This window comes from Chiloscyllium plagiosum, unplaced genomic scaffold (assembly GCF_037043375.1).
Source record: "Chiloscyllium plagiosum isolate Xiang-an unplaced genomic scaffold, Cpla_swu_hap1 HiC_scaffold_2, whole genome shotgun sequence".
NCBI lineage: Eukaryota > Metazoa > Chordata > Chondrichthyes > Orectolobiformes > Hemiscylliidae > Chiloscyllium > Chiloscyllium plagiosum.
In genome coordinates this window covers 28,932,913-28,957,905 of record NW_028270140.1, presented here as the reverse complement: position 1 = coordinate 28,957,905, position 24,993 = coordinate 28,932,913, and the positions used below count along the sequence as shown (strand labels likewise).

Below are 24,993 nucleotides of genomic sequence, written 5' to 3'. Positions count from 1 at the left end.
CTGCTCTTATGTTCTAGCCCAGTTGAAATGAATGTCAAGCATTGCATTTGCCATCCTAACTGCCAACTGAATCAGCATGTTAACCTTAAGAGACACCTGAACTAAGGACTTCTAAATCCCCTTGTGCTTTAGATTTCCAAAGCCTTTCCACTTTTAGAAGATAGTATGTATTTCTAATCCTCCTACTATAACTTCACATTTTTGAACATTGTATTCCGTCTGCCACTTCTTTGCCAATTCTCCTCAGCTGTCCAAGTCCTTCTGCAGCCTCACCACTTCCTCAACACTACCTGTCCCTCCATCTACCTTTATGGCATTGGTAAACTGAGCATTAATGCCCTCAGTTTTCTTCCAGATTGTTAATGTATAACATGAATATTTGTGGTCCCAGCACTAACTCCTGCAGAGCTCCACTAGTCACCAGCTGCCATCATGAAAATGATCACATTATCCCCTTCTGCCAGTCAGCCAATTCTCTATCATGCCAGTACCTTGCCCCTAACACTCTTATCATTTTTAGCAACCTCCTGCATTGCATCTTGTCAAAGGCCTTCTGGAAATTCAGAGATCACGCCCACTGGCTGTCCTTTGTCTAACTTGCTTGTTACATCCTCAATGAATTCTGACAGATCTTTCAGGCAAGACCTCCCCTTGATGAAACAGTGCTGACTCAGCCCTAACATTGAGACACATCGGCATTTTGGGTGCAAGTCCAACATCAGTAATAGCGAATGACAAGAATGGGAAATGCACTGACTGATTGGAAAACGGAGAACAGAATTGCTATGTTATTGAGAAATAGAAAAGGGGATCAGACTAACTTGATTACTGTTTGAAAGCCTTCATGCAGACCTAGTGGGATGAATGGCCTCTTTCTATGCTGTAATATTCTATGAGTCATAGAGTTGTACAGCACAGAAGCAGACTCTTCGCCGTCAATCAGACATTCCAATCTGACCTAGTCCCATTTGCCAATTTCTGGCCCATACCCCTGTAAACCCTTCCCATTCATATGCCCATCCAGAATCCTTTTAAATGTTGTAATTGTACCAGCTTCCATCACCTCCTCCAGCAGCTCATGCTACACATACACCACCCTCTGCGTGAAAAATTACCCCTCTCAAATCTTTTTTAAAATCTTTATCTTCTCACCTTAAACCTGTGTTCTCTAGTTTGGACTCTCCCACCCTTGGGGGAAGAACTCTTAGCTATTCACCCTGTCCATGCCCCTCATGATATTATAAACCTGTATAAGATCATCCCTCAGCCTTGATGAGTATACATGCAGCATAACTGATTTAAGGGTGTTTCAACTTAAGGGGCAGCACGGTGACTCAGTGGTTAGCACTACTGCCTCCCAGCGCCAGGGACTTGGGTTCGATTCCCGCTTCGGGTGACTGTCTGTGTGGAGTTTGCATGTTCTCCCCGTATCTGTGTGGGTTTCCTCCGAGTGCTCCGGTTTCCTCCCACAGTCCAAAGATGTGCAGGTTAGGTGAATTGGTCATGCTAATTTGCCCACAGAGTTAGGTACATAAGTCAAGGGTAAATATGGGGAATGGGTCTGGGTGGGTTACTCTTCGGAGGGTTGGAGTCGACTAGTTAGGCCGAAGGGCCTGTTTCCATACTGTAGGGAATCTAACCTTAACCAGACACCACCTGTTAACTTACTGCTCTACCCCAATGCTGCTTCCCCGATTAATATTTGCATCCATTTATTATTCTCTAATACTGTCTCCTGGTGGCCACACACCTACACAGTTAATTTGAATTCTCCCTGACATTACTAGCAAAATGACCCAAAGGCCTAAGTACTCAAAATGAGGCTGAACCAATGTTTCCTAAAGGATTGAACATAATTCCCTGCTTGCGTGATCTATTCCTCTAGTAAGGAGGCCATGCTTTTCCAAGTTGTCCAGCCACCTTCAAACACTTGTGTACACCCATGTCTCCATGTTAATGCATCTCACTGAAAGTTGTAGTTTATCCAACTCCGCACAGTTCTGTTGTCAGCGTGGTCACCTCCATAAATGGTTTGGGAGTTGAGGGCTGTGCAGTTAACCATGTGATCTTATTGATTTTGACAGAACAGCCTCCTGCTCCTGCTAAAGTCAAGATTTTTAATATCTCCGACTCCTCGGCTTTTATTTCATGGTTAATTGAAGATGGCAACTCGATATCATCAATTGTAATACGCTACAAAATCTATGGGGCGGAGGATTACACTCAGGAGACAGAAATCAATGTGAGAGAAAACATTGTTGCACAGTTCCAGCTGCGAGGGCTGGAGCCAAATTCGCCGTACCTGGTGGAAATCTATGCAAAGAATAACATTGGAGAGAGCTACCCTAACCCGACCTTGGAGCTACATACACTGCCAGAATCTGCAGGTATGTGTTTCGTAGTAAATGAGCAACTTGTGAATATACACTTTATAGATGAACTCATAATGACTCAATAAGAAATTCCAAAGCCTTTGCTTGTTATTTGGGCATAGATATTAAACCTTTTCAGCTCCACTTAGTTAACAGCTGAGCTAATATGGCCTGATATGGCAGCTATTGCTAAGTGGACCATATGCTCCACTGTGAGCCAGAGTATTCATGCTCCACTCCAGATGTTGAACACTAAAACCAAGGCTGACATTCCAGTGCAGCAATGTGGGTGTGCTGCACTGTTGAGGATGTGTCTTTTGGATAAGTTTTAAGAGGCATTCAGTGGAGTACAGAAACATCCCACAGTACTATTTCAAAGAACAGCAGACATATGGCCCTAGTCTTCTCATGAATACTCATTCCTTGATCAACACCACAAGCAGTGATAATCTGATCATGATCGTATTGCCCTTTGCAGGAGCTTGCTGTTTATAAGTTGCCTGTTACTACACTTCAACAATGGTCATGCTTCAAAAAAAAATTAATCTGATAGTAAAATCTTTTTGGAATGTCTGGTGGCCATAGGAGTCACTATAGAAATGCACCTAGCTGACAGCACTAGAGCGCTTTGAGAAGATTTGTAGCTCAGGTTAAGGTTCTGGATGTAGGTTTGCTCACTGAGCTGTAAGGTTCATTTTCAGATGTTTCATCACCATACTAGGTAACATCTTCAGTGAGCATCCAGATGAAACACTGGTGGTATGGCTCGCTTTCTCTTTGTGTTTAGGTTTCCTTGGGGTGGTGATGTCATTTCCTGTGGTGACATTACATCCTGTTCTTTTAGCGATCCAAGTCAATGTGTTTGTTGCTAGAGTTCCGGCTGGAATGCCATGCATCTAGGAATTCTTGTGTGTGTATCTGTTTGGCTTGTCCTAGGATGGATGTGTTGTTCCAGTCGAAGTAGTGTCCTTCCTCATCTGTATGTAAGGATACTAGTGAGAGTGGTTCGTGTCTTTTTGTGGCTAGTTGATGTTCATGTATCCTGGCGGCTAGTTTTCTGCCTGTTTGTCCAATGTAGTGTTTATTACAATTCGTGCAAGGTATTTTGTAAATGACATTAGTTTTGTTGTTGTCAGTACAGGGTCTTTCAAGTTCATTAGCTGCTGTTTTAGTGTGTTGGTGGGCTTCTGGGCTACCATGATGCCAAGGAGTCTGAGTAGTCTGGCAGTCATTTCTGAGAGGGTAGGGAGGAGGGACTTGGGGGAGGGGCGTTGGAAATGGGATAGGTGGAAGGAGGTTAAGGTGAGGGTGAAAAGGTGAGGATGATAGGCCGGAGTGGGGGTGGAGGCGGAGAGGTCAGGAAGAAGATTGCAGGTTAGGAAGTGGTGCTGAGTTCGAGGGTTAGGACTGAGACAAGGTGGGGGAGGGGAAATGAGGAAACTGGAGAAATCTGAGTTCATCCCTTGTGGTTGGAGGGTTCTTAGGCGGAAGTTGAGGTGCTCTTCCTCCAGCCATCGTGTTGCTATGGTCTGGCGATGGAGGAGTCCAAGGACCTGTCCTTGGTGGAGTGGGAGGGGGAGTTGAAGTGTTGAGCCACGGGGTGGTTGGGTTGGTTGGTCCGGGTGTCCCAGAGGTGTTCTCTGAAACGTTCCGCAAAGTAGGCGGCCTGTCTCCCCAATATAGAGGAGGCCACATCGGGTGCAGCAGATGCAGTAAATGTGTGTGTGGAGGTGCAGGTGAATTTGTGGCGGATATGGAAGGATCCCTTGGGGCCTTGGAGGGAAGTGTGTTGTGGATTTGCACCCCAAGATCCCTCTGTATACCAGTGTTCCTAAGGGTCCTGCCATTTACTGAATACTTTCCTCTTGCATTTGATCTCCCAATAGTTGCGTTTGAAACTCCATTTGCCATTTTTCCGCCAAACTTACCAACTGGTCTGTATTCTGCTGTATCCTTTGATAATCTTCCTCACTCCACAACTCCACCAATTTCTATGGTTACTGCAAATCTACAAAGCATCCACCTATTTTTTCTTTTTTTTTTGCAAGCAACAGAGATCTGAGCACTGATCCTTGTGGAGCACCACTGGTCACAGACGTCTAGCCAGAAAGATACACCTCCACTACTCTGTCTTCTATGGCCAAGCCAATTTTGTATCCAATTTGCTAAATCGCCATGGATGCCACATGACTTAAAGTTGTGGATCATTCCACCATGAGGGACCTTGTCAGATGCTTTAGTAAAGTTCATGTAGGCAATATCCATGGTCCTACCCTCAGTCATCTTTGTTACTTCCTCAAAATACTCAGTTACATTTGTGAGACAGGACCTCCTCACATAAAGCCATACTGACAAGAACTAAGACATACATTCTTCTCCAATTGCAAATAACTCCTGAGTTTAAGAATCTTCTCCATTAATTTCCACTGATGTAAGGCTCACTGCCCTATAATTTCCTGAATTATCCTTGGGCCTGTCCTGAACAAAGGAACTACATTGGCTATTGTCCAGTCTGCTGGGATCTTAACTGTCATTAAAAAGGATATGAAGATCTCTGTTCAGGCACCAGCAAACTCTTCCTTTGCCTTCTTCAGAGAAATATTGCATCAGGCCCTGGGGGATTAATTACTGTAATATTTTTCAAGATACCTAACACCTCCTCCTTCTTAATATTGACATACCCCAGAATATCAACATACATCTTTGTAATCTTACCATCATCCACTGGTATCATTCTCCTTGATGAATACCAACGTGAAGTATTTATTAGGGACCTCACCCACTTCCTCTGGCTCCACACATAAATTCCTATCTTTATATGAGAGTGGACCAACCCTATTCCCTTGCTATGCTCTTGTTCCTAATATATGAATAAAATGCTTTGGAATTATCCTTAATCCTGCTTGTAAAGAAAATTTCATGGCCCCTTCTAGTCTTACTAATTTCTTGATTAAGTTTTTTTCTGCTGCGTTTATACTCCTCAAATGTCTTGTTTGATTTCAGTTTCCTAAACCTTACATAGGCTTCTTTTCTCTTTTTGATTAACCTTTCAATTCTCTTGTCACCCAAGGTTCTCAAATCTTGTCATCCTTAACTTGCATCCTCGCAAGAACGTGTCAGTTCTGAGCTCTAAAAGACTCCCACATGTCACATGTGGATTTATCCTCAAACAGCAGCCCCAGTCTCGTTTCTGCAGTTCCTGCCTAATAGTATTATTAATAGCCTTTCTCCAATTTAGCACTTTCACCCGAGGACCAGTCTTATCCTCATCCATAACTATCTTGAAACTTGCGGAATTATAACCACTTTTCCCGAAATGCCCCCCCCCCTCCCCCATTGAAACTTCAATCACCTGACTAGGTTCCTTCCCCAAAACAAAATCTGATACAGCCCCTTCCCTGGTTGGACTATCTATTTTGTATTAAGAAAGCCTTCTTCATGCACCTAACAATTTCTGCCCCATCTAACCACTTGGAACGATGGGAGTCCCAGTCAATATTGAGGAAGTTAAAATCACCCACTACAAACCTGCTGTTTTTACATCTGTTATGACATGGGGTAACCTCCCCTCCCCACCACTTAATTTAAACCAGCAACACAGAAAAGGTTTATTCCATGCAGTAATCTGTGAAAGGTTGAGAGGCCAAGAACTGTTTAAAGTAAATTTAACAACTTTATTTCTTAAAGTATAACAGAGAATAATTAACTAACAAATATTTACAACTCCTTCCTCTAACGTATCTCTTACTTTCCCTTCTGTAATACTAGTCCGATAAAACCCCTGATTACGATTTACCAAAATTCAAATTTCAAAACCAGGCAGCTGTTGAATCTTCTCTTTATATCTTCTTCTGGAGATTCTCTTTCACAGATCACTGATTGATAAAGGTAACTTTAAGAGAGCTGTTTTTCAGGCAGTCTGCAGATGCTGGTGGATTGGCAGTTCTCCTCCCAACTGTTCAATTTTTCCGAGCCTATACCCCCAAAACATCGGATTGTGTCATTGGCTTTTAGTATTGTCAATATACTCAATTCAAACATGATTGGAGTTTGCTATGTTTTCAGGTATAATTTAAACTGATTGGCCTAATTAAAATTTGTTTCTGTCTCCAGGCAACCAGCTACCCTAGCTGTTAGGCCACATGTTACATTGTATCTTATTCAGAACACTTGGTGCTGTCAGGTAGTTCTGCTAGCGTTTAACTTTCTTAAAGGTACAGTACACCTCTACACCTTCATAACACATCATTCCATGATCTGCCTACATATCTGTTCCTGTATTGCCCACTGACTTTTGGGAGGCCGATTATATAACCACATCATAGTGATTGCCCTTTCCTTATTCCTAAAGTCTACCCATGTGGCCTTGCTGGATAAGCCGTCCAAGATGTCCATTTTTCATATAGCTTTCTTAGTACAATCAATAATGCAACTCCCTAACCACTTTTACACCCTTCTCTAAACATCTAAACCCTGCCAGTCCTGGCCTAGACTTAAGACATCCCATCCCACCATGTTCATTAATCTGGCCTCTGCCTGTTTTTCCTATTAGACTCGGTCCTGTTAATCCAAAGCAAACACACTGTGCGCGCATGCATGTACGTGTATATATACACACACACACACACACACAGTCTTTTTCAGGGAAAGGGGAAGAAAATGATTTTCCATTGCAGTTACTCACTTCAAGAGGAAAGTGTTTATGGCCAATAGTAGTTATTCTTGAAACGAAAAAGGTCAAGCTGCAGTATGTTTACGTTAACCGGTAAAATGTAGCCATTACAGAAATATCTTTACAACAAGATGAAAGCTGGAAAGTAAATATTTAGGGGACTGTGAATATTTTGAAAGAATATGCAGCAGGAAAGGGCAGTCGGGTAGCATCGCTGGTACAGGGAGTAAAATAGCAAGAAATTATCTTGAATATATATTTGGAGGTAAGAAATAAAAAGGGAGACGGCACAGCATTGGAGCAGTTTTTAGAGCCCCTGACAGTAACCGTAGGTTGGATCAAAGTGTAAATCAGAAGATAATGAAGGCATGTAACAAAGGCAGTGCATTAATCATGGGTGACTTCAATTTTGTTGGAGATTGGGATAATCAGTTTAGGAAAGGAAGCTACAAAGGAAGAATTCACAGAGTGTATTTGGGACATTTTCCTAAAACATTTGTGCATCCAACCAGGAATCAGGTTATTTTGCATCAGGTGATGCGCAATGAGGCCGGTTTAATAAATGATGTGAGAGTAAAACATCCACTTGGAAACAGTCACTCCAACATGATAACATTTAGCATTCAGTTTCAGACAAACTTGAGTCAAAGCAGCCATGCTAAGCTTAAACAAAGGTAATTGCAAAAGGCAGGCTGGATTGGATTGGGAAAAGCAGTTCAGCACCAAACATGGTTGAGGAATAATGGAAGATGTTTAAAAGATAGTTCCTGTCTCTCAGCAAAAGACATATTCCAGTAAGGAAGAAGTATTCTAGGAAGGGAGTAAGTGGTTAGATAGGAAAGTTAAGGAAAGCATAAGATTAGATTAGATTACATTACATTACATTACAGTGTGGAAACAGGCTCTTCGGCCCAACAAGTCCACACCGACCCGCCGAAGCACAACCCACTCATACCCCTATATTTACCCCTATACCTAACACTACGGGCAATTTAGCATGGCCAATTCACCTGACCTGCACATCTTTGGACTGTGGGAGGAAACCGGAGCACCCGGAGGAAACCCACGCAGACACAGGGAGAACGTGCAAACTCCACACAGTCAGTTGCCTGAGGCGGGAATTGAACCCAGATCTCTGGCACTGTGAGGCAACAGTGCTAACCACTGTGCCACTGTGACGCCCACGATTTGAAACAAAAAAAAACAATGTGGCAAATTATTTGTGGTAAGGCAGAGAATTGAGAAAGTTTTAAAAACCAATAAAGGATACCAAAAAAAGGGAGAAAACTTTGAGGGTAAACCTGCAAGTATTATCAAGATAGACAATAAGAGTTTCTTTAAATATATAAAAAAGAAGAGAGTAGCCAGTCAACATAGGCCCCTTAGAGAGTGATGCTGGTGAAACAATAACAGGGAACTAGGAAATGACAGAGGACTTTTCATCAGTTTTCACAAAAGAAGACGTTCCAAAAGGACTATATATTCAAGAGGCAAATGTAAATAAATATATTAACTATTATTAAAGAAAGCTAATGAAGCCAAAGATTATAAGTCCCCTAGACCTGATGGCATGCTTCTTAGGACATTAAAAGGAAGTAGTTATAAGTGATGTAGTGGACACACTGGTAGGAAACCATAGATTCTGGAAGTATCAGAGGATTAAAAAATTGCCAATGTCTCACCTTTCTGATGAAGGGCTTATTCCCAAAACGTTGATTCTCCTGCTCCTCAGATGCTGCCTGACCTGTTGTGCTTTTCCAGCACCACACTCTCAACTCTGATCTCCAGCATCTGCAGTCCTCACTTTCTCCCAACGTCACACCTTTGTTTAGAAGAAAGGGAGTTAGACAAAATATAGATAACTGTAGACTAGTCAGCTTAATGTCAATTTTGGGAAAATATTAAAGTCTTTTATAAAAAGGAGGTACTAGTAAAGAAATATAGACCTGTACAGTAAACATCTCATATCTCTAGAGACTTATCACCAGCATGACCTTCACAATTCTTGCAAATCCATTGGCAGGATAGACATATCAATGTGAATGTCTTATCTCAGACTAATACTCCCAGTATCAAGGCACTGGTCATGCATAACCAGCTGCAATGGGTGAGCCCCATTGTCCACATGCCTGACACAAAACTCCCGAAGCAAATGCTCTTCTCCAAGCTCTACAGTGGTAAGTAATCACTAGGAGGATAGATAAAATGTTGGAAGGACATTGTGAAAGCCTCCCTAAACAAATGCAACATCTCCTACCAATGTGGGAATCATTTGTCTGAGAAAATGTAAACTAGAGAAGAAGCATTCACGAAGGCACCAATACTTTGAGTATTACCGAATGCAGCGTGTGGAGGCCATGTGCAAGCAGTGTAATGAGCACATAGAATCCGGGCCTTCCCATCCACCTGCCTCATCAAACATCATTGCCCCACCAGTGGCAGAGACTGCAACTCCAGGATTGGACCAATCAGCTGCTGAGAACCCTGCCTCCTCCCCAACCCCTGAGGGATTTGGGAGTCCATGTGCATGAATCACAAAAAGCCATCATCCAGGCTCAGTGAATAATAGGGGAAGGCACCTGGAATGTTGGCCTTTACTTCAAATACAGTAGGGTATAAAAGTAGGAAGGTTTTGCTAAGACTGTGCAAGGCATTAGTCAAACCACAGATGGAATACTGTGAATAATTCTGGGCCCCTTATCCAAAGAAAGACATGCTGACATTGTAGGCAGTTCGGTGAAGGTTCAGTAGGTTAATATCAGGTATAGAAGAACTGTCTTATGAGGGGATGTCAAGTAGGTTGGGCCAACACTCATTGGAATTTAGAAGAATGAGAGGCTACCTTATTGAAACATACAAAGATTCTGGGAAGACTTTACAGGGTAAATGCAGAAAGGTCATTTTCCCCTTGTAGGAGAATCAAGGACTAGTGGGCATAATCTCAAAATAAGGTATAGCACATTTAACACAGAGGAGGAATTACTTCTTTCAGAGAGTATTGACTCTGTAGAATTGTTTCCTGCAGAGGGCTGTTGAATGATCACATCTGAGATAGACAGAGTTTTAATCAGATGGAGAATCAAGATTATGGGGAAAAGACAGCAAAGTAGGGGTGAGGTTATCAGATCAGCCGTAATCTCATTCAGTGGCAGAGCAGACTGGATGGGCTGATGGCTACTTCTGCTCCTATGTCTTATGTTCTAAAATTTGTCCATCTGGTGTTCTTGTACATGTGATCAAACCAATAATTATGCATGTTTATATCTGGGTCTTGACAGACACTGCTTGCTCAGGAAATATAACACATTTTTTTTTCAGTCACTGTTCAGAGGAACACTCTTGCAGCTTTAGAAACAGGAAACACAAACTAAACAGATTGTTTTATAGCAAGCTTTCCTGAACTGTAAATATAAACTCCAAGCCTGAAAAACTGTCCAAGCAGAACAGCCATAAAATGCATTTGTAAAATAGTCAGATGTTTTCCCTGAAGTACATTCAACTAACGGTTCTGGAACCATGTGATTTCTAAGAAATGCATTATTTCTTTCACATAAGTTACAATGACTTTTCATTGACTATTTTGGAAAAAAAAAGTAGGCATCTCCACAATCCTTCAAATTCAAGTGTGCAAAATTATTAAATATGAAGCATTAAATATGAAATGTGATATCTGTCCATATCTTAACTGATACTTTAGCTTCATATGTATAAAAATCAGTTGCTTTGATTGAACTGATATCAGCTACTTTCTTTAGAAAATAAGATACACTTTTGATTAGGTTCAAATTGGCATGACCATGCTGGCTGACAGATTTTAAGGAACTTTACCACTATCAGTATTAACAAAAGTTGCATCTAAAACAATATAACAAGTCAAAACATCTTCTTTTTCTAAAGCAACTCTTGGTTCATAACTATTTCATGTGTTGATCATTAAATTGTGGAACATCTATAAATGGATTGACAGCTGCCATCAGTGCACTTAATACATTTGTGATATAATGTAATAAGTATTACTCCTAATGCTCATAGAGAGCTGGGGAATTGTGAATTGGTGATGCCTACTTTTCCATCCACTTAGATCACAGTGTTATTCTAACTTCCATTTTGTGGATCCTAAAGGATAAACTAAGTTTAAAATGCTTGGACATCAAATTAAGCAATTAGTTGGTCCATTGTGGTTGAGAGAATATTCACCCTGACAAATCAGTATGGGGACAAACTGATACTAATATCCTAGTTTGAGATTGCTATTTATACATAGGAAATGACACTATATATACTAATCTACAGCTGGAACTTCATCCTGCAAATTATGGGGTTATCATGTCTATTTATCCTTATACCAGATTTCAGGGCTGTGGAGATTTACAGAAATAATACCAAAGGAAGAACAAGTTATATTGGCAGAGTAGAGAAGGTGGGATTATTGTCTTCAGGTCAAGAATGGTTAAGGGAAGATTTAATAAAGGCATTCAATGTCATGAAGAAATTTGATAGAGTGAATAATAAAGAAATGTTTCCAGTGGCAGGAGGGTTGATGACCAGAGGACACATATTTTAGGTAATTGGCAAAAGGTTCAAAAGGAGAAAGAAGGAAAGATCGTTCTTTTCCACAGCTGTTTCATATGATCTGGAGTGGCTGTGGAAGCAAATTCTGTAAAACTTTTAAAAAGGAAATTGAATAAATACTTGGAAACATTTGCAGCACTGTGGGGGGAAAAGGAATAGGGTGGGTGAGACTAATTCCATAGCTCTTTTGAAGAGCCAGCACAAACACAACGGGCTGAATAGTCTCTTGGCATGTAAGTCTCTATGATCATCTACATAAATGTAAAATCCCCAAGGCGTATCTGAACAATGATGCTGTCCTTTTCCAGCTGTGTACTACAGGCGCCAACAAGAGGGGAGGCTGCTACTCTACGCCATCCTGGGGTCAGCAGGAATGACCTGCCTAACCATCTTATTGGCCTTTTGCATTGTGCTTCACTTCAAGAGAAACAATTTCCAAAGGAAAATGGTGCAAGCTTTCCAAAACAGCTCGGTAGGATCATATGACTTAACATTGCTGGGTTGGCATTATAGTTGCTCCAGTAATGCAGAGATTATGCTGTAGATTTTTTTCAATAATAAAATGTTGCAGTTTATACAAAGTTCAAGCTGGAATAATAACTCTTGGTATTCAGAATTAGTTTCAAATATTAATTTATGTTTACTGGATGTGATCAGCCAATTCTGCTAAAATTAAATGTTTTTGTTATTCAGTCATTCAGGATAAGAACAGGTGAAGGCCATTCAGCCACTAAAGCTTGTTTCAACATTCAATTAGATTATGGCTGATTATTTATCTGCCTTGGTTTCATAAACCCTTAATACCCTTAGTCTGAGCTCAAATGACTTTTTAAAATCAATGTCTCTTCTTGAAAATTTCTTGGGGGCTTATTTTTTTGAATTTTGAAAATTACTTTTTGGCTTTCTGGGACTCTTTTATCATTAATTATCAGTTATTAGATGATACAATCATGTATTAACATTACTTTCTGTATTTATGTTGACATATGCAGCATTTGGACTAACACTGAAATAGAATTAGAAAAACTCAACAATACCCACAACAATTACAAGCTCTTCATTAAACCTAAAACTGGGACACACCACGGAATGTGGTGTTTAGACTGAATATTTAAACTGACACAAGTCAACAGACGTATGTTAACAACAAAAGTGCTTTTTCAAAATGATAGGCGCACATTTTCTACACACCAAAAGTCATTATCCTGAACACATGCCCAGACTAATGAGATCATAGCTAATGCATTTCTCTTACATGTTCATAACCAAGCAGGTGCTATCCTATTTACTAGATTTCAGATCTCAATATTAGATTTCTGCTATGTCTTTTAGAAGTACAGTCACTGCTGAACATGTACAGTTTAAGCTAGAAATTCCACATTAGTTAATTTACAAGGAATTTATTACTTCAGTGATTTCAGTTTTGTTGAATTCTGGTGATGCTTTGATGACAACTTTAAGACTGTTCTGTCTCCTTAGCAGAAGGTACCTTTGCCCTGATACCTCTGTTGTAGTCACCTTCTCACCTTCTCAGTTCCCACTCCACTTGCAACCTTCCTCTCCCTCCCAAAGCCTCCTTTTCAGCCACCTTGTACCCCCCACAATCTTTCAGCCACCTCCTCTGCCCATTCTGCCCTCTAACTTCCTGACAGATCCTTCCCAGACCTGGCAGATGGAAGTTCTGGATCTGGTAACAGGCTCTCCAAGCCTCAGCAAAAGGCCAACAACCATTCCTGCACCCCTAACAGGTGACCGCCACAGCAAGAGGCTATGACTTTTAACTCCTGCACTTCCTCTACTGACTGCTCACTGTTCCAATCACAGGCTGTTTTTCTCTCTCGCATTTGCTGTAGGAAACATTGGAGAGCACTTGTTTGTGATTTGAGGAGCAATTCTTCACTAATTTTGTCAATTCCATTTATCGAACCAATCTTCTCCAGTTGGACTCTTCCCAATTGAATTTTCTTGGGAACTTTGCACACTTTCAGGAGCATATTCCCACCTTACCCCTCTCCAAATATTTTGAACACTGCCCTTACCTAATAAAAATCTATGTATCATGATGCATAAATTTTTAATTGATCCTCAGCCTCAACAGCTTCTCAGAGAAATGAGAAGATTTACACTGTTTTGTGTGAAGAAGCATTTCTGAGATCACACTCCCATTGCTTGCAAAATTAGATGGCATCAGATGACAAGAGGAGATAGCGAGTTCCCCCTGCTCTCACACCAGGAAATTCACTATTACACCTCCCCTTCATTCCTCAAAAGGATCTTCCTCATTGCACTTCACACTACTGTCAAGGGTCTCCCTCCCCACAGTGGTGATGGATAATAGTTAATGGCCCTCAGTTTGAACTAATTGAGTCAGCTCTCTGTAGGCCCATGACCAAGAGCATTACAATCCCTCATTATTTCTTCTGATGCTGCAGTCAATCCACACCACAACACGGTACAGCATTGTGCTTCATTTTCCCCCAGTACAGACAGCATGAACTTAATACAAGCAACTGGGCTGACGCCCTTCTGGATCTTAATTCCAAGACCATTTCCTGTATGACTTTACATAACTTTAATCATACTAAGTGTTTTTTTCCTTGCAGATTAACTATTAACCTGCCTTTTCTTTCCTTTGAAGAGAGAGGAACCTATTATTCAGTTTAATTCAGGGACTCTCACTCTGACCAGGAAACCAAAGCCTCAGTTGCGAATGCCAATAGTTTACCCTGTCCTCCACTGGGATGATATAAAATTTGAAGATATTATTGGTGAAGGAAATTTTGGACAAGTCTTAAAGGCTCGAATCAAGAAGGATGGACACAAAATGAATGCTGCCATTAAAAGAATGAAAGGTAAAACATTCTTGAATTAAAAGAATGAAAGGGAGGAACATTGAAACAAAAAGGGGGCAAATTCAACCTGGCCATTAACCGTTGTATTGGTTTACTCTCGATCAGTAAAGTGATGGAAGGTGTCATGAACAGCGCTATCAAGCAGCACCTGCTCAGTAATAACCTGCTCAATGAAACCCAGTTTGGGTTCCACCAGGGCCACTCAGCTCCTGATCTCATTACAGCCTTGGTTCAGACATGGATAAAAGAACTGGATTCAGCTCCTGGAGACAGTTCCACAATTTCCATTTGCTCCCCAGATTCTTCTGAATCCTGAATTGGAAATATATCACTATTCCTTCAATATTGCTGGGTTTAAAATCCTGGAACTCCCTCCCTCATTGCCCATAGGCTGTACATACACTGAATGGATTGCAGCAATTCAAGAAGGCAGCTCACCTCCACTTTCTCAAAGGCAACTAGGGAGGGGCAATAAATGCTGGCCAGCCAGCATCACCCACATTGCATCTGTGAATAAATATGTGTGTATCCCTGTTTTTTTTTAAATGGAGAGATTAATTTTCAATTGAAACCTTGGATAATCCTGGACAACTGACATATCTGTTCTCAACTCATATCTCTGAAAGAAATCAGTCCAAATCAATCCATTCTTTGAGTTGACATTTGCTACCTTTTCAGGATCAAGGAGCAGGTTAACTAACCTTGAATTGCCATTCATTTTTCAAAACAGAATTTAATTAAACTCAACACAAACTGACATCAGATTTGTGTGCAAGGTTAATCAAAAAGTTTGAATATGGACTGAAAGTCAGTACATCTTTAAATTTTTCATTCATCTTTGTGTGTAAATATTTTGACTCCTCCCCATCACTAATGTTTGCCAACCTACAACCTTCTGAAATTGCTGCATTTCTCCACCAGTTCTCGCACATCTCCAATATTCTTTGCAGCACCGTTGGCAACCATGTTGTCAACTAACTGGGCCAATTGTTCTGGAATTCCCTCCCTAAACCTCTCCATCTCTGAGTTGCTTGTTAAACCCTGCTGTTTGATCAAGCCATTGGTCACCTGGCCTAATAATCTCTCTGTCTGCCTTGGTGTCACTTTTATTTGATATTTTCCCTTGTGAAACATCTCGGGACATTTTATTACATTAAAGCTGCCATTTATTGTTGGTGCACAGAACAGTGTGGAAATGGTATAAAATTTAAATATTTGTTCATTCTTAGCACTTACAACTGGAGGTTAAAAAAATAACTGATGTTATTAGCACTAATTTTGCCATGGCCTTAACTGTGATTCCTACATTTATAGAATATGCATCCAAAGATGATCACCGAGACTTTGCTGGAGAATTGGAAGTTCTCTGCAGACTTGGACATCACCCAAATATAATTAACCTATTGGGAGCTTGCGAACACAGAGGTACAGGTTCATCATAATCTTCTTTCTCATTCTGTGATATTGATCATAAATAGGATAGAAATACACCACAGACTCAAAGTCACCACTATTCAATCTGTCTAACACTGTTTCAGAATATTTCTTTGGAGGAATATTAATTTGACAGAACGTTTCTTGTTACTAATAAGGTTATATATCCCTAAATGCCAGTCTGTGTTATTTACAAACATACAGCACCTCTAACATACTCCAACATTCAATAAGATTGTGGGTGATATAGTTGTTTGTTCTTCTCCACATTTCTGGCTAATCCTGATAATCATTTACTCCTTGTTAGAGAAAAAAATATATTTACCTTTACTTTAAAAGTATGCAATAACTAAGTGTCTCGCACTCTCTGAAGAAGAGAGTTCCAAAGATACTCCGTACTCTCAGGAAAAGAAATGTTAAATGTACTTGAAATGGGAGACCCCTTTGTTTTTAAACTATGCCCCCTCATTTCTTCCAGAAGCTAAAACATTCTTTCAGCATCCAATCTGTCAAATTCCAACAGGATTTTATTATTCAAGAAGATTGTAGAACATGCTTTCAAAAATTTGGATTAATCCAACAACTATCTGAGTAGACATTTCATTTAACATCTTGGGATGAAGTCCATCTTTGATAATAGTGTTTTTTGTACCTTTTCTTGATGATTGTAATTGTTTTCGCTTTCTCCCTAATGGAGTCATAGAGAGTCATAGAGATATACAGCATGGAAATAGACCCTTCGGTCCAACCCGTCCATGCCGACCAGATATCCCAACCCAATCTAGTCCCACCTGCTAGCACCCGGCCCATATCCCTCCAAACCCTTCCTATTCATATACCCATCCAATTACACTTTGCTCCAATTCATCCATGCCGACCAGATATCCTAAATTAATCTAGTCCCATTTGCCAACACTTGATCCATATCTCCCTAAATGCTTTCTATTCAGATACCTATCCAGATGCCTTTTAAATGTTGTAATTGTACCAACCTCCACCACTTCCTCTGGCAGCTTATTCTATACACACACCACCCTCTGCGTGAAAATGTTGCCCCTTGGGTCCCTCCTAATTCTTCTCCCACTCACCCGGAACCTATGCCCTATAGTTCTGGACTCCACCAATCCAGGGAAAAGACTTTGACTATTTGCCCTATCCATGCCCCTCATGATTTTATAATCACTTTATTTGAATCTTAGACTGTGAACAAAGATGCAAACTGTTTGTACAATTCATCGGCCATTTCATTATTTTCCATTGTTAAATCCCCAGACTCGCTCTTTAGAGGATCTACAGAGGAACCTTGATTATCTGAACAAGATGGGCGGGCACTATTTTGTTCAGATAATTGATTATTCGGTTAATTGATTCAATGCCTCTCCTCTGTGGCTCGGAGTTTTCTGAAGTTTCCTTTTTCCTCGCTTTGCCTGCCTTGCTCCCTCTCTCTATCTCAGGGTTTGTTTCTGAGCAGACACACCCTTGTGTATAAGAAACCTACAGCATTGCTGAAGCCTCCTGCCCCTCTTCCCACCCCTAACCCCCCCTCCACCCAAACCACCGTCAGTTCAATGGGATTGATGCAGCGAGCACTTACTAAGTCCACTCCCCATTTAGGAGACTAGGCAGCAGTACATCGCACAAATGCCCCTGCACACCCTTCCGCCCCCACCCTCAACCCGCCCCTTGTGTGTTCCCCTGTCTGCCCATCCGCCCCTCCAACCCGCCCAACACCGCCATCCCGTCGGCCCCTGACCACACTTCCAAACACCCCAACCCCACACCCTGTCCGCCCCTCCCACCGTTCACCCCCCAACACCATCCAACACCGCCACCCCGTTGGCCCCCACACCACCCCGCACACCCCCATCTGTGTCCTGTCCCCCAGTTTGCCCCCCTCCGAACCATCGCGCTCGTCCGCCTCCAAACTCCCAACCCCATCCAACAATGTCCCCCGTCTGCCCCGCCCCCATCCGCTGGCCACACTACTCACCCCCCGTGAGGCCCCGTCCACCCCTGCCTGGCCCCCCAATCCCATCCAACCGCACCGCCATCCGCCACAACCCCTGACCCCCGTCTGCACCTCCAACTCCCACCCACACACCCCCCAACTCTGCCCCCCTCTGGGGCAGATGGACTGGACACCAAGACTACGATTGCTGCTGCCTTTGGGGGGTGTCTCAAAATAGCACACACACACACACACAACGTTTTACTGCAATTTTTTGACAGGTTCCACCTTTGCCCTGTACAGGACAATGTTGGAGAGATTATCTGTGGAAGGAGGGTTCAGGGTACATCCCTGTGTAGAACTCCAGGGAAAGTGTGGGGAGAGAGAGGGAGGGTAGTCAGTCATTTGGAGACGGTGCCTGGGCTCCCATCGATGTCTCCTATTTCACCGAATGTGCAAACGAGCTGCACAAAGAGAATGCTTGACAGAAATCAAAGCAGCTGATGACTTCAGCTTTTGACTTCTTACGAAAGACCTCCATGTAGCACCTCATAGTATGACCAGTGGACTCCAGCTGCATTCACCCATCATCCATATACATTTGGGTCCAGCATTTGCCAACCACTCTTTACCATCATACTGTCTCTCTGGTACACTTGCATGTTGCTCGCACAACACAGACTTGCATTGCAGGGTACATTGGCATAAAACAGTGAAAAGCTGCAGCAGGGGCACCTTGCTTATACAACAGATATCCCTGCTCAATAGTTGGAGCAAGCTGCATCTCAGGGATGCTCACTTAGCACCGACCTGCATGCTTACAGCATCCAAGACTTGCCTTGCCTGTTAGTGTGTTGATGTTTCAGCCAGAGCCAAGGGCTATCAGTTCTGCCACGTTGATGGAGAGACAGCACAAGTATTTTCAGAGATGGGAGCAAGGATGGTGATATTGAGGGGAGGGGCAGATCCAGGAATATGGCAGCTAAGTGGGGCAGCATTGAAGGACCTGGTCGGCTCTGGGAAGGGTCTGTTGAAGGCAGTAACCACCACCTTGGCCTCCACAAGGGGAGCAAAAAGGGACAGAGTGGGCCTCATTAAGGTGTCATTTCAGGGCTCAGGGACATGGAGTCAAAGTTCAGTCACATCCACATTGGGGGAGATGGATGGAAATAGGTTGTTAGGATAATGTGAGGCAAAAGGAGACATGAAGGCTTAGGAGGATGGTACCTGATGACAAGGCATTTCCTCATTCTAATGTCATTCACTGTGAGTTGCATTCACTGCCTTCACTTGCCGTTCTTTAGATATGAAGTGCTACTAGGAAATGGCTATGACAGAATCCAAGGTGGGCGCAGTTAGTGTCAGTTTGATGGGCAAAGACACAGAATCCATGTTTGCTGGATGCTAAAATGTTGAACAAACAACTATATTAGACAAAAAGCTTACAGATAAGGCAGATGAACTTAGGACATGGTTGGGAACATGGGACTGAGATATCGTAACTAGTACAGAAACATAGCTCAGGCAGGGACAAGACTAGCAGCTTAATATTCTGGGTTATAGATGTTGTAAAGAGGATAGAAAGGGCCAAGATAGAGGAGGAGTGGTGTTTTTGTTTAAGGATAACACTTTAGTTGGGCTTAGGGAGGATGTTCCAGTGAAGTCATATGAGTGGAATTGAGAAATAAGAAAGGGATGATGACCTTCTTGGAATTGCGCTATAGTCCCCAGTAGTCAGCGAGAAATTAAGAATCAAATATGTAAGGAGATCTCAGATAACTGTAAGAATAAGAGAGTTGTAATAGTAGTGGATTTTAACTTTCTAAAAATAGACCGGGACTGCCATAGTGTTAGGGGCTTGGATGGAAAGGGATTTGTTACGTGTGTAGAAGAAATTTTCTTATTCAATATATGGATGCACTTACTAGAAAAAGAGCAAAGCTTAATCTTCTCTTGGGAAATAAGGCAGTACAAGTGATTGAGATGTAAATAGGGGTACAGTTTGGAGCAAATGATCATAATTCTATTTGTTCAAAATAGTTAGACCTTTTAGGCCTGATCTAAAAGTTAAACTCCTAAATTGTAGTAAGGCCAATTTTGATGGTATTAGGCAGGAACTTTCAAAAGTCAATTGAGGGAGGATGTTCGCAGGTACAGGGATGGTTGGGAAGTGGAAGGCTTTTAAAAATGATGTAATGAGAGTCCAGAGACAGTGTGTTTGTGCAAAGGAATAGGCTGCGATGTGTAGGGAATTTGAATGACTAAAGAAATTGAGACTCTGCTCAAGAAAAAGAGGGAGGCACAGGTTAGGTATAAACCATTGGGATCAAGTGAATTCCCAGAGGGGTATTGGGGCAATAGGTGCATACTTAATTGGGAGAGTACTGAGATACAGGTGACTAGACGAGATGGGATTGAGGTGCATAAGGAGGAGGTGTTAGCAATTCTGGAAAATGTAAAAATATTAAGTCCCCTGAGCCAGATGGGATTTATCCTAGTATTCTCTGGGAAGCCAGGGAAGAGATTGCCGAGCCTTTGGCTTTGATCTTGATGTCGTCATTGTCTACAAGAACAGTGCCAGAAGACTGGAAAATATTAAATGTTATTCTCTTGTTCAAGAAGGGGAGTAGAGACAACCCTGGAAATTATAGACCTGTGAGTCTTACTTCGGTTATGAGTAAAGTGTTGAAGAGGGTTGTAAGAGGTAGGATTTCTAATCATCTAGAGAGGGATAAGTTGGTTAGGGATAGCCTACATGGTTTAGTGAAGGCTATGTCATGCTTCACAAACTTTATTGAGTTCTTTGAGAAGGTGACCGAATTGGTGATGAGGGTAAAGCAGTTGACAAGGTGTATATGGATTTCAGGAAGGCATTTGATAAGGTCCCCCATGGTAGGCTATTGCACAACATACAAAGGCATGGAATTGAGGGTGATTTAGCAGTTTGAATCAGAAATTGGCTAGCTGAAAGAAGTTAGAGGGTGGTAGTTAATGGGAAATATTTATCCTGACATTCAGTTACTAGTGGGGTACTGCAAAGATCTGTTTTGGGTCAGCTGTTGTTTGTCATTTTTATAAATGAACTGGATGAGGGCATAGAAGGATGGGTTAGTAAATTTGCAGATGATACTAAGGTCAGTAGAGTTGTAGATAGTGACAAAGAATGTTGTAGGTTACAGAGAGACATAGATAAGCTGCAGAGCTGGGGTGAGAGATGGTAAATGGAGTTTAATGTGGAAAAGCATGAGGTGATTCACTTTGGAAGGAGTAACAGGAATGCAGAGTACTGAGCTAATGGTAAGATTCTTGGTAGTGTAGATGAGCAGAGAGATCTCAGTGTCCATGTACATAAATCCTTGAAAATTGCCACCCAGGTTGATGGGGTTGTTAAGAAGGCATATGATGTGTTAGCTTTTATTGGTAGAGGGATTGACTTTCAAAACCTTGAGATCATGCTGCAGTTGCACAAAACGCTGGTGCGGCCACATTTGGAGTATTGCATACTGTTTTGGTCACCGCATTTTCAGAAGGGTGTAGAAGCTTTGGAAAGGGTTCAGAGGAGAGTTACTAGGATGTTGCCTGGTATGGAGGGAAGGTCTTATGAGGAAAGGCTGAAGGACCTGAGGCTGTTTTTGTTAGAGAGAAGAAGGCTGAGAGGTGACTTAATTGAGACATATAAGATAATCAGAGGGTTAGAAGGGTTGGACAGTGACAGCCTATTTCCTTGGAGGCAATGGCTAGAATGAGGGGACATAGCTTTAAATTGAGGGGTGGTGGATATAGGACACATGTCAGAGGTAGTTTCTTTACTCAGAGTAGTAGGGTGTGAAATGCACTGCCTGTAACAGTAGTAGACTCACCAACTTTAAGGGCATTTAAATGGTTATTAGATAGATATAAGGAATAGTATAGGTTAGATGGGCTTCAGATTGATTTCACAGGTTGGCACAACATTGAGGGCTGAAGGGCCTGTACTGGCTGTAATGTTCTATGTTCTATGAGGGAAATCAGGAGGGTAAAAAGAGGACGTGAAATAACTTTGGCAAATAGGGTTAAGAAGAACACAAAGGGATTCTACAAGTGCGGTAAGGGCAAAAGAATAACTAGAGAGAGAATAGGATGAAGAGCTTATGCTCAAAACGTCCACTCTCCTGCCCCTCAGATGCTGCCTGACTGGCTGTGCTTTAACCGCACCACACTTTTTGAGTCTGATCTCCAGCATCTGCAGTCCTCACTTTCTCCTAGAAAATATGCCCCTTAAAGATTAAGAAGGCCATCTACATGTGGAACCACTGGAGATAGGTGAGATACTAAAGGGATATTTTGTGTCAGTTTTTACTGTGGAGAAGGACATAGAAGCTAGGGAAATTGGGGAAATAAATAGTAATGCCTTGTAAAATGTCCATATTACAAAAGAGGACATGCTTGAGGTCTTAAAATGCATGAAGGTGGATAAATCCCTTGGACCTGATCAGGTGTATTCCAGAACTTTTTGGGAAGCTAGGGAAGAGATTACTGGATCTGTTTCTGAGATATTTGTTTTATCAATAGCCACAGGTGTGATGCTAGAAGACTGGAGGGTGGCTGATGTGGTGCCATTATTTAAAAGTGGTAAGGAAATGCCAGGGAACTGTAGACTGCTGAGCCTGATGTCAATGGTAGGTTAGTTGTTGGAAGGTATTCTGAGAGATAGAATTTACATGCACTCGGAAAGGCAAGAACAGATTAAGAATAGTCAATATCGCTTTGTGCGTGGGGAATTGTCTCTCTCTAACTTGATTGTGATTTTTAAGAGGTGATAACAAAGGTTGATGAAGGCAAAGACTATATAGACTTGCCTATATAGACTTCAGCAAGGAGTTCAACAAGATTCCACATGTTAGACTAGATTGGCAAGGTCAGATCACAAGGAATCCATGTGGAGCTAGCCAATTGGATGCAAAAGTGGCTTGTAGGCAGGAGACAGATGGTAATAGTGAGATGTTTGTCAGACTGGAGGCCTATGACCGGTGCTGAGTCCACTGTTTTTTATCATTTATATGAATGATTTGGATGTGAACATAGGAAGTATGGTTAGTTAGTTTGCAATTGATGCCAAAATTGGTAGTGTAGTTGATAATGAAGAAGTTTATCTCAGAGTACCACATGACCTTGATTAAATGGGCCAATGGGCCGAAAAGTGGCAGATGGAATTTAATTTAGATAAATGTGAGGTGCTGCATTTTAGGAAGGCAAACCAGGGCAGGACTTGTTTTGTTAATCGGGCCCTGGGAATGTTGCTGAACAAGGAAACCCAGAGGTGCAGGTGTATAGTTTCTTGAAAGTGGAGTCACAAGTAGACAGGCTAGTGAAGAAGTGAGTTGGCACGCTTCCTTCATTGATCCCATTATGAAAGAGATAGTGCTAGAAAAGTTAAAAAGTCTTAAAATTGATAAATCTCCTGGCCCCGATGGGATACACCCTAGAGTTCTGAGAGAGGTGGCTGAGGAAATAGCAGAGGCATTTGTTGAGATCTTTCAAGAGTCACTGGAGTCAGGAAAGGTCCCGGATGATTGGAAGATGGCTGTTGTAACCCCCTTGTTCAAGAAAGGATCAAGGCAAAAGATGGAAAATTATAGGCCAATCAGTTTAACCTCGGTTGTTGGTAAAATTCTAGAATCCATCATTAAGGATGAGGTTTCTAAATTCTTGGAAGAGCAGAGTCTGATTAGAACAAGTCAACATGGATTTAGTAAAGGGAGGTCATGCCTGACAAACCTGTTGGAATTTTTTGAAGAGGTAACAAGTAGGTTAGACCAGGGAAACCCAGTGGATGTGGTCTATCTAGACTTTCAAAAGGCCTTTGATAAGGTGCCACACGGGAGGCTGCTGAGCAAGGTGAGGGCCCATGGTGTTCGAGGTGAGCTGCTGGGATGGATTGAGGATTGGTTGTCTAACAGAAGGCAGAGAGTTGTGATCAAAGGTTCTTTTTCAGAATGGCAGCCAGTGACGAGCGGTGTCCCGCAGGGTTCGGTGCTGGGGCCACAGCTGTTCGCATTATATATTAATGATTTGGATGAGGGAACCGGGGGCATTCTAGCGAAGTTTGCCGATGATATGAAGTTAGGTGGACAGGCAGGTAGTACTGAGGAAGTGGGAAGGCTACAGAAGGATCTAGACAGGTTGGGAGAGTGGTCCAGGAAATGGCTGATGGAATTTAACGTGAGCAAGTGCGAGGTCTTGCACTTTGGCAAAAAGAATAAAAGCATAGACTACTTTCTAAATGGTGAGAAAATTAATAAAGCCAAAGCACAAAGGGATCTGGGAGTGCTAGTCGAGGATTCTCTAAAGGTAAACATGCAGGTTGAGTCCGTGATTAAGAAAGCGAATGGAATGTTGTCTCTTATCTCAAGAGGGTTGGAATATAAAAGCAGAGATGTACTACTAAGACTTTATAAAGCTCTGGTTAGGCCTCATTTGGAGTACTGTGTCCAGTTTTGGTCCCCACACCTCAGGAAGGACATACTGGCACTGGAACGTGTCCAGCGGAGATTCACACGGATGATCCCTGGAATGACAGGTCTAACATATGAGGAACGGCTGAGGATACTGGGATTGTATTCGTTGGAGTTTAGAAGATTAAGGGGTGACTTAATAGAGACGTACAAAATAATACATGGCTTGGAAAAGGTGGATGCTAGGAAATTGTTTCCGTTAGACGAGGAGACTAGGACCCATGGACACAGCCTTAGAATTAGAGGGGGTCATTTCAGAACAGAAATGCGGAGACATTTCTTCAGCCAGAGAGTGGTGGGCCTGTGGAATTCATTGCCACGGAGTGCAGTGGAAGCCGGGACGCTAAATGTCTTCAAGGCTGAGATTGATAGATTCTTGTTGTCTAGAGGAATTAAGGGCTACGGGGAGAACGCTGGTAAGTGGAGCTGAAATGCGCATCAGCCATGATTGAATGGCGGAGTGGACTCGATGGGCTGAATGGCCTTACTTCCACTCCTATGTCTTATGGTCTTATCATCGCATTGAGTATATGAGTTGGGACACTTGTGGAATACTGCATTCAGTTCTGGTGTCCCTGCTACAAGAAAGGTGTTACTAAACTTGAAAGTGTTTAGAAAAATTTATAAGGATGTTGCTGGGTTTGAGCTA

The 24,993-nt window shown here is 42.1% G+C and overlaps 1 protein-coding gene across 1 annotated transcript in view; it reads left to right on the top strand.

Annotated features, from left to right (window-relative positions):
- Positions 1-24,993, top strand: part of tek (TEK tyrosine kinase, endothelial) — a 126,280-nt gene that overhangs the window by 80,949 nt on the left and 20,338 nt on the right. Inside the window, exons 13-16 of the mRNA XM_043717289.2 lie at positions 2,085-2,387; positions 11,925-12,088; positions 14,255-14,468; positions 15,783-15,893. Coding sequence (XP_043573224.2) covers positions 2,085-2,387; positions 11,925-12,088; positions 14,255-14,468; positions 15,783-15,893 — 792 coding nt within the window. The remainder of the gene's footprint in view (positions 1-2,084; positions 2,388-11,924; positions 12,089-14,254; positions 14,469-15,782; positions 15,894-24,993) is intronic.